A 10,243-nucleotide genomic window follows, 5' to 3' on the forward strand; every position below is an offset into this window, starting at 1 on the left:
GCTTTTAACACAAACTTTAAATAATACATGGTATTGTCAAGGTCTCTTATCTCATATTTCACAGTTTTTTAAACAAATAATACCTGAGACACCCTCCTTTATTGTCCCAAATCCAGGAAGTATCTTTCTGCAGATAAAAGAACCGAGGCAAAGAAAGCTGAAGTAACTTGCCCGAGATCCTGGAACAAGTTTGCAGCAATGCCAGATGCAGGACTTTGCTTTCCTTACTCCAGAATCACTAGGTCATCACTCCTGCCTGATTAATGCAGGGCAGAGTCTCTGCAGCAGAGGCGGAGAAGCGACCATCTGGGCTTAACATTTAGCACAGGACCATGGCAGCGCCTTCCTGCACCGTGCCAGGTCCCACCGGCTTACTTGGCTGTGTGGGGTGGCCAAAGCCCTCCTGAGAGCCCTAGCTAATGCTTAATCCTTGGGGGGAGGCAGGAAGAGAGCACAAATTAGCTGAGAGGTGTTTATTTGGAGGTCACAGTCACCTCCCTTCTCCCCTCAAGACAAGGTGGTGGGTAGGGGGGGAAGAACCTAGTACTGCATTTGGAAAGCAGCTTATAAGAAATGGGCTTTTCTGCCCTAGATTTGTACACAGGAGTGATTTGATTATAAACAACCGTGGATCTTGACAAGCTGTGGATGCAGGGGGCTGAGTCAGTCAGAGTTCCCAGGACAGAAGACTGTAAAGGGCAGCATTCCTCACAGGCAAGCTTTACGCAGTATGAAATGTTTTTGACATGGATAATTAATTTTCTTATTTGTCTTCTTCACTTCCTAAAAAACCTTCCACATACCCAAGTGCCAGTGACAAACTCTTCTCAGAATAAAGCCTGTTTTGAAGCAAGTGAGGGTTGCAAAGGTCTGAAATGCTGATATCAGAAATGCTTATTTTGGACCAGCGGAGACTAAACATTTAAGTAGTGAGAATGGTTCATACGAAGGGAGTACGGGGCTGTGGGAGGGGATGATGATCCTGAGGACGGGGAGATGGTCCTCACCCACTTCTTCTCTGAATGCGGATGAGGAAGGAGCCTCATGCTTCATGGCAGCATGGCAGGATGGCATACCCATAGTTTCACAGGCAGAAGCACATGTTGCAAAGATAACTTTTCTTTGAGGAAGAAAACCAACCCTATCATCTAGCCTTTATAGTAACCAAGATAACCCTCAGAGCGGGAGCAGTGTGTGAAAAATTCCTGCCTCAGTCTGCAGAAACCAAGAGTACACTCGAGAGGTCCATATTGCCCTCTTCATTATAGGAATCGCTTGATCAGAAGATGAGGAAGGTACTAACCTGACAGCACAGGTACTACCTTGACTAGCAGTTTCATAGTCTTGTAAAAAGCATCTCATTTTGCTCTCCCAAGTAGGTGGACCTTTGTTGGCAGGTGGAGCCTAGGAAAGGGTTACCACTGTTTTTTTTCTCCACATCTAATGCCGCCTTGAATGTTAAAGTGGACTTATGGCAGAGGAGAGGATGCTGGGGGGGGACTGTAGACTGCATCCTCTAGCCCTACACCACGGGCTCCCTAACAGACGGGCACTGCAGGAAGGGGGTACACAAACACATTAAGCAACTTGTCCCTGAGCCGTTCGGTGTTGCAGAATGCTGCCCCACTCCTGCCTGGGTTAGGTCAGGTACCCTGCAGAGTGCACTGCTGCCCCCTGCTACCCCTGCTCTGGGAGTTAAATTTGTTAAAGCAGGATTTTGCCTCTGTTTTTTTAGAGAGAGAAACATTTTAGTTTTACTTATCATAGTAAACTGATGCCAGTAATGCATGCCTAATGCCAGTAAAGCATGCCTAATTGGCGGGATTTAGAGACTGATCATTTCAATTTATGCCCAGAACAGGTAGGGCAGCAATGAAAACCTCTCCCACCCAACCCCACCCCTTCTCACCAGTGTGCCTCAACCCTGCCCTGGAGGGACCACCTGGAGGGCTGAGAAGGGAGTTCCCTCCCTCTGTGCAATAAAAAGGCACAGTCCTACAGTAAATACCAGGTTAAGCTTATGGCTGTTTAATAGTTAGTGTACCTCTGTTAATAAAGCTCTTGCAGGGCTCGTGCAGAAGAGCACCTGCTAGTGAATTAATGCAAAAGCAGGAGCCATTTGCTAAGGTTTTGCCTTTAAGGACTTGGCAGAAAACACTATAGAGTGGAATTTTCACTTCACGTTACCATGAGGTCAGTGGGAAAATAGTTCATTGCCCCTTGCTTGTCTGTTGGGAACGGTTCCCATCACTGCCACAGCTTGCAATAGCCTTCCCAGAACCACGTACTGTTTGGTATCACTTCCTTCTTTCAAGGCCTCTTCACCACATGGCGATCTGCCTTTTTGTCCTTTTTGCCAAACCCTTTCCAATCTGTCAACCCTGCTCATGAACTGTATCCCCTACAGCCAGGCACAGGACTGTATTGCAAGAGGCTTGATTGCATCATTCCCACCTATTCTGAGTGCCTCATCCTTCACAAGCCAATATCCACAGGACCTAATTCTGGAGAAAGGCGCCATCCACCCATACTTGTTACTGACAAAGGAAGAACTACCAAGGAGTAGTGGTTTTCCCCTGTAAAATAGGAGCATCTATTCATCTAAGTAAATTCTTTCCAAAAATAAAAAAAGCAAGGCCTGTGCAAACGCCATGTCACTGTGAGCCTTTAGTGAATCAGGCTTATGCAATTGCAGAACTAAAATAAAAATAACATTTTCGAGTAGCCATTAGTAGCACTCCGATTGCCCAATGCAGGCATCATTGCTTTCCTCAGCATCTGCTTTATCAGTTGTCTTCCAGCCCATAGAAGTCCGTGGTTCCTGGCAGCAGCTCTTGCTGATGTGGAGTGGGTTATTGCTTAAGAATCCTTTGATCAGCAGCCAGGTACTAACACCATGCTCTGAAACAGTGGCTTGCCAGACCTGGCCAGCACACAAACTGGATGGGCTCCTTCAGTACACTGGGACGAAACTAGGATTCCTTTTGGCCTGTTTGAGTGTATCTCATTCACCATCTTTCTGGACATCCAGGTTTTCTGTCATGTTTTCTTTCCCAGGTCTTACGCCTGTGCCACCACAGCAGCATAATCCAGAGGCCAGGCAGCAGCAGCTGAGGCTCCGGGAGGTTGTCTTTCTGCAGAGCACTTGGCACATCCAAAAGTTTAAAGCTTGTGTTCGGCATTGTTTTCCTTCTGCTCAGGTATAACATCCACTCAAGTTCTTTGGTGAATTGGGACCCAACAGTAGCTGTTAGAGCATAGGCTGTATCCCACTTGTCAGATGTGCTGTTGTTTGGTTTTTTCCTGGGAAATGCAAAAATGCTGAAGCCACTGTCATCCCCTTTTGTACAGGAAGAGACAGCCAAATCAGCCCATGTCCATGGGTAGTTCTCTCAAATTTGAAAAACACATGAAATGAAAGTGCTTAGAATTTGCTGGGGCATGTGCCGTAAAACTGAGCAAGGCACAAAAATTTTCCCAGAGACACTGTGATCTCAGATCCATGTATATACAGATCCATGTAAATAGACCCATGTAAATACAGATCTATGCATTTATCATTACTCATGCGAGTAATAATAGTTCCACTGAAATCACTACAGCTACATGTATAAAATGAAGCACATATGTAAGATCAGAATCTAAATATATAATAGGCAAATACACCTGCAGCTATGGCAACTGCACTTATAACTAGAGATGCACATATGCGCATACAGCTTCTATTACATTTAGGGGCTAGATATATATGATAAGTTGGTGAAAGAGCCAGGACCAGAAACTGTCTCTTTTGTTTCAAAGCTCAGTATTTACCCCTTGCACCTTAATTCCTGTCAGCATTCAGCACTCATTAACTTTGCAGCTATGTAATTTGCTTTGGACGTGGTTAAGGAGAGTGTGCACCCAATAGCTAAAGTCATACATAAAGGCCTTCTGCCTTCTCTTCTACTCCTTCAGATCTGGGGACTCATGCCAGCAATCAGCACGATTCTTACCTTTAAGCACAAAAATATTTTCTGCCACCACAAGTGGTCATCAGTAACTCGACAGCAGGAAAGCAGTCCTGCTCGGAAGTTACCGTTCTTCTCCGAGCTGGCACAAAAGCTGGCTTGTGTGCTGAAGTTAAGCGTAAGTGGCTATGGTCCAGCTTGCATTCCTTTAAGCAACCAAACTCCTTGCTAATTACTCCTTTTTTTTGTAATTCTACTCATCTCATTGTGCCAAATTATCCCACAGATTTTATTCTGCTCCTTGTACATTTAAATGTTAGACACACTTAAGTATCTGTAAATTACATTCCAGGTTCATTTCCTGGCCTTTTGTATTTCAAAAAACAATAGAGCCAGAATCTGTATTTTACTCTTTCAAATAAGACACCTAGGCTCAGAGAAGTGCGGCAAATCACTGTCAGAAACACCCGCCCCCGAGTTATTGTCTAGATGGCAGAGGCTGGGGAAATCAGCAAAACAATGTTTCGGCTAGCAAGCCACCGCTGCTCCTTCTGCTTCGCAAACCGGCTCCAGGCACTTTCTCTTGTTCTTGTGATTCCCTTCCTGAATTACTTCAGCCAAGTAATTGTTTCATCATGTTGCACAGAAATATTTTCCCATCGTGTCACCATGACATTCATTTCTAAAACCAAAGCTCCTCCGCTCGCTTATAGAAGATGTATCGCAAAACTCTTGTGGACCCAGATCCCAGGTGAGCTAAGGGAGGGGGGGAATAGAGCAGGTGAGGCGTTAGAGGGATTTTTGCATTGTTTGAAGGAGACTGTGACTCCTGTTACTGTCATTTCTAGACAACATCAATGAGCTCCTTACCCCAGGCTTAATGAACTGCTGTTGCAATATAGTAGCAAACCCAAGGTAGTTATAGAAAACAAACAAGCCATTGCACTCGGTTTCTATGGGGATACATCTATATAGAGAGAGATATATGGGAATATATGGGTATATATATGGGTTTCTATAGGGACCATAGCATCTTGTAGCCCCTATCAAAAATGCAGTTCTTTACTCTGAGCAGCATGATGTACTGAGGTGTCTGCCTTCGAGCCAGTCAAAGCCGGGTCTGCTGACCAAGCCAGCACTTCTACAGTGGGAGTTCTTAGAGGATTTATTCTGCAAATTGTATGAAATTATGAGACTTAATGAAAAGCTCCGATTTAAATACCCTGAACTCTGAGAAAGCTTTGATAGCTGTGTAACGTGTGATACAAGAATCCCAGAGGCAAGAGCAGATAGGGCAAGGTGAAAACGAGAAGTAGATCAAAGTCTTCTTAGCTTTTAATTAGCTAGAAAATATTGGAATTTATTATTATTATTTATTTTATGAATAATTTTAATAGTAAACAAATAAATTTGTGAAAATTTTAAAGCACATGAGGGTTAAATTCGGTGCTGCTCTGTGAAATTGTGGCAACCAGTCGGAAGGTGTGGAACTAGATGTGTCCCTATTGTAAATGCAAATCAATTAGCTTCAGCAACTATTAACCCATTTACCCTCATTTTGAATTCCGGCCTTACTGTTTTTCACATCCAGGCAGATCTAACCATCACCACCTCTAGGAGGGGAGAGAAGCCTTTTATTCAAAACAAAACATTTGAACAATTCAGCAGGGGAAGGATCGCAAAAGGCATTTTGGTTTCCAATGGAGTTTCCAATAGACCAGACAGAGCAAATCAGAGTTAACAACTATGCCAAACGTGAGAGTTTCATTTCACATGGTCCTGATGTCAATCCAAGGCTGTATCTAATCTTTGTAGGTGTTTACATACTCACCATAGCTCGTGCTGCTCATCTGCCCAGGCTGGGGCAAAACAGCCCCAGCTCACATGAAAGAATCAGGAACCTCAGAAAACCTCAGGTATTATCCAAGTGTAGAGTTTCTACCAAAGTTTAGTTTTATGTTGCAAAGATTAAACTCTCCGACTGTTTTGGGTCCCAGCAGAGTTAAATAGAACTTCATTCTTTTAATAATTTCCTTTGTCTGTTCAGCGAGTGTCTCTCCAAAGAGAACCAATTCCCTCACATATTTAATGTACAGTTTTGGCTACATGGTTTTATTTTTACTTTATGGCTTGATTAAAAAAGGTGTTCAGAATTTGAATGGAATTGTTTCCTTGGAAGTAGTTCACTATATTCCCAGTTTTGTTTGGATTTCCTGATTAATGGATTAGGACCCTTTCAACATTCATGCATAGGTTTAAATTTTTCTTCACACTTCACATTAGTATATGAGGTTTGTCCTAAAATTCTGACCGCTAAGCATTTGCGTAGACTTAAACATAAAAAAGGCTGACACTCCAGAGAGTAGTAATACTTTTTTTTTTGCATTAGCAATCGGTAGCAAAAAAGAGTTAGAACCAAATCTGTCATCCCCCCCGTCCACCGTATAATCATCTATATCCAGTACAAACCGAATGCAGAACCCTGCCACTCCAGTTTGGTGGTGCTTTAGACCCACTTTGTGTCGGTGTGAATGACAGGAAAATGCAAGACAATGCTTGTTGTATCTTAAGCAATATCACTACAAATAACAAAAGAAGATGTGTAATTTGGCCTCATATACATTTTTTCTCTTTATTAAAGCAGATACTGAGTTGCATTGACTTTTATTCTGGTCACAGCTAATGAAACATTGCTTAAAATCTAGCTAGTATGAGAGTAACTTCATATTTTTATACACATCCACATCAATGACGGTTGTTCTAGCAGTGAAATTGTAAAGGTGAACATTGTGCACAAAGCTTTTTTCGGGTTGTAATTTCATATCTGAAGGCTATTGCAGAATTTCAATGAGGAAAAAAACCACACAAATGTGATCACGTCTCCCGCCCAATAACTCTTTGGTGCCTGTGTGCAATTTGGGTGATTTTATTTGATAGAGGAGAAACAATTAGTATAGAAACAAGCATGAATCTTCCTGTGTCTTCCAAGAGTCACTAATGGAAGGCAGTGGGAAAAGTGTGAAAGCAACACCGCCCTGTCAGAGCTGCGAGGGGTTATACATGCTTTGGGCAGATAAGCAGAGAGTCATAATTTCTATTAATAGATAGATAGAACTGCTAACAAAATTGTAATCATATTTTTAAATATTTTGGTTTAAAATGATACATATGATGCCTTTGCAGAACTAAGCACAACTGAAACCAAACACCTCGCAAATGATAACAGTGCTGGATGCTTTGCAAAGGGGATGTCAGTGCTAGGGATTTGATCTTACGGACTTATTTCTACATAGGAAAAAAATCGGTTATTTTAGTAGTAACAAGAAAGACCTGTATGAATCAGTCAATGTAATAAATAATTTCAAAGGGGAAAAAAAGAAAAAGCCCAAACAAAATGCTGTTTATAAACTTCCATAAATTCGGAACAGACTACTGGAGTAAGTGCCTTAGCTTTTCCACATGGTTTGCCTGCACAGAGACTGCAGAGTCTTACCACAAGCTGTACCGAGAGTCGTTTTAGGAAAAGAAGCTCAAGAGCTCCTGTCAGAAGGCACCCGAGACGTACCAAGTACTGCTTTCAGTCCACAGAATCTGATTTGTAATGGGAAACTATATCAATATTTGGAGCTGAGCCACTATTTGGACAGGGATTTTCCAATTCCCCCACTGTGATTAGAAAAGGTATTTGGACTCTTTTGTCTGCTTTAGTGCTTGGAGTTTTCTCAGATTAATTTCCAAACTATTTTTTTCCTGACTACTTTTTCTAGGAAATGTTTTAATTACAGGGGCTTTTTCATATGCTTGTTTATAAAGCAGGGTATTTCATGACCTCCTTGCAGTTAATAGCGCTATAAAACTCCTAAAATGTAAGTTATGTGGGTAACAGAAGATTAAGAATGAAGGATTCGGGAATTCTTTTTCCGACCCTTTCACGGATTCCTTCTGAGACTGGTGTAAAATTGGTGCATTCATGTCCTTGATTTTCCTGTCTGTAACTGCATCTTTCTGACAAAAACTCATTGCTGCACGTTTCCTCCTGAACAAGAAATCTGTAATCCTAATTAAGAGATACACTGGAACACAGGAGTAATTTAAACATTCTTTAAATTGCAGCAACACTGCCCGGGCTCTCCTGAACTGTGGCAGGCAAAGTTTAAGGACGGGGATTAGCTCATTCATGCCTGATAGAGCTCTATCTCCAAAACTGGACTATTATTTAAACAAATATAAAATACCTTTAGTACATCTTATCTCTCAATCTACCCTGCCTTCCAGTCCTCTGGACAAAACTGAACTTTTGTTGGAAGCTTTGTCATTTATAAAGAAAGAGAGAATGTATCTGAAGACATCTTCAGTCCTCCAGCAATTCCACCCTCAGCAGCACTTGGTTCTGACTGGGAACACAGCTTGAAAGTTTGGGTAACATTACATGGCCTACAGCACAACAAGAAAATCGGATCTAACGATGTGGATAAGTTTCGTAACTAGAAGAATAGTAGAATAAACAGCCACAGGAGGCTGGAGTAATCATCGTCACGAGGGACAGTCAAGACAAGATCTAACGTCTATCTTGCCTGCAAGAACTTGAGTCATGCTGGTGCAGGAGCTAGCTCACCCAAGAAAATCTATTCTTAGGGTCTCATAAAAACAACTTAACTGCACTGTACAAATTAAAAAGCAAATGGGAGAAATCTGTATCCGGACTAACGCTCCACTGCTTACGAGCAGGAGCTGTGGAGGCATTGCGCGAGCAGGGCATGTGTAACAAACTTCAGTGAGGGCTCCAGGAGATTCACCCCCAGGAGGCAACAATCTTAAGTGTCAAAAAAAGCAGAACAGTTCTTTTAGGAGAAAACATGCTTTGCTTAAAGAAACGCTAAAAATAAGCCACTAATTGAATTTACAATCTGTCCTTCCGCAATCTACTGCCGTTTGTATTGAAATGTATAGCGGCAAATTCAAGTCCACTACTTTTATCCTGAAAAATCTTTCCATGTTCAGCTGTCACAGCATAGACAATTCAGGAGTTTTTCTGAGGCACTGGGAATCTGGATCTAAAAACTTAGCACTTAAATTTGGCCTAACAGGAAAATGGAAAATGCTGAGTAAGACACGATCATTTGCCCGACTCCCTCCACGTAACCAGCCTGAGACTGTTAACTTCTTACAGACCTCGGCACAGCAGCATACAGTGGGGGAAGTAACGCAACCTGGGAGCCCTGGCAAGGGCAGGCATCGGCAGGCAGAGCCTTAGTTCTCTCTAAAACAAAGTTATGGCCTGCTACAAATCTCCTCCTCTGCCACCCCCCCCACTTATTTGTCGCTCGCCCCCTACACGCACGCATGCACACAGAACCAAACACCTCCCCACAGAGAAACTCTACTGACAGTTGTTAGAAAAACGTCCCAAGAGAAAAGATAAGGGAGTTGTTCATATGCCTCTCACCTGGCTGGGCTTCATGAGAGCTTCCTGAGCAATGACCGAAATTACCGACATCCAACAGAAATGCTACTTTCTCATGTTTATTCCTGTAAACTACAAACATAAGAAATGCTGAATAGAATAGAAACTCTGTAAAGAAAATAAAAAAAATCTTCCAAGCTTCCTCCCTTACTTTTTTTTCCTCCCTCCCACTTCAGGCTTGGTGTTATTTTGCCAAAGATTGGTCATGGTTTGGATAGCACATCTCGCTCTACACGTTCAGAACAGCAAGAAGTGCAGAAAAACCCCAACACAAACACCTCCTCCCCAAACAACACCCAAGCGGCAGCTAAAGCAAGCGATTAGAGGAAACAAAATGAGGCAACAAGAACTGGCTCAAGTGTCCAGCTCTGCTCTTTGCTGGTTTCTCTTGGGGTTTGGGATTTTTCCCCACACACACACTTCTCTGAGTCACAAAGTCAAAAGACCGACAAAAATCCTAATCACAGCATTGAGCCGGACTCAGCTAGAATTTCAGCCCTGCGTTTAATCTACCTTGAAACATGCCTTCAAAATAAAACAAGCTACTTTTTTTAACCTAGTCATAAAGTTTATTAAAATTGTTCATTAATGCTTCAAATGTAGCAAGAATGCATAGATCCCAAAATATACATATGTATTTTCTTATAGAAATAGATTATTCTTTATAATAAAAAAAACTGTAGGAACATCTTTAACAGATTACTCAATCCATGACTGACAGTTACACGAGATTGCATCATGTACACAGCATTCCCAGCCATGCTTAAAGGATTGCATCACTTCGCCCTTGCTCTCCTCTCGCTCTTTTAAATACCCCCAGCGCCCCGCA

At 42.3% G+C, this 10,243-nt stretch overlaps 1 protein-coding gene across 1 annotated transcript in view; it reads right to left on the reverse strand.

Moving 5' to 3' along the window:
- Window positions 1–8,954: 8,954 nt before the first annotated feature.
- CEBPB (CCAAT enhancer binding protein beta) overlaps window positions 8,955–10,243 on the reverse strand; it is a 4,161-nt gene continuing 2,872 nt past the window's right edge. The window contains 1 exon segment of the mRNA XM_035900842.1: window positions 8,955–9,030. Coding sequence (XP_035756735.1) covers window positions 8,955–9,030 — 76 coding nt within the window.

This window comes from Egretta garzetta, unplaced genomic scaffold (assembly GCF_000687185.1).
Source record: "Egretta garzetta isolate BGI_Z169 unplaced genomic scaffold, ASM68718v1 scaffold188, whole genome shotgun sequence".
Lineage (NCBI taxonomy): Eukaryota > Metazoa > Chordata > Aves > Pelecaniformes > Ardeidae > Egretta > Egretta garzetta.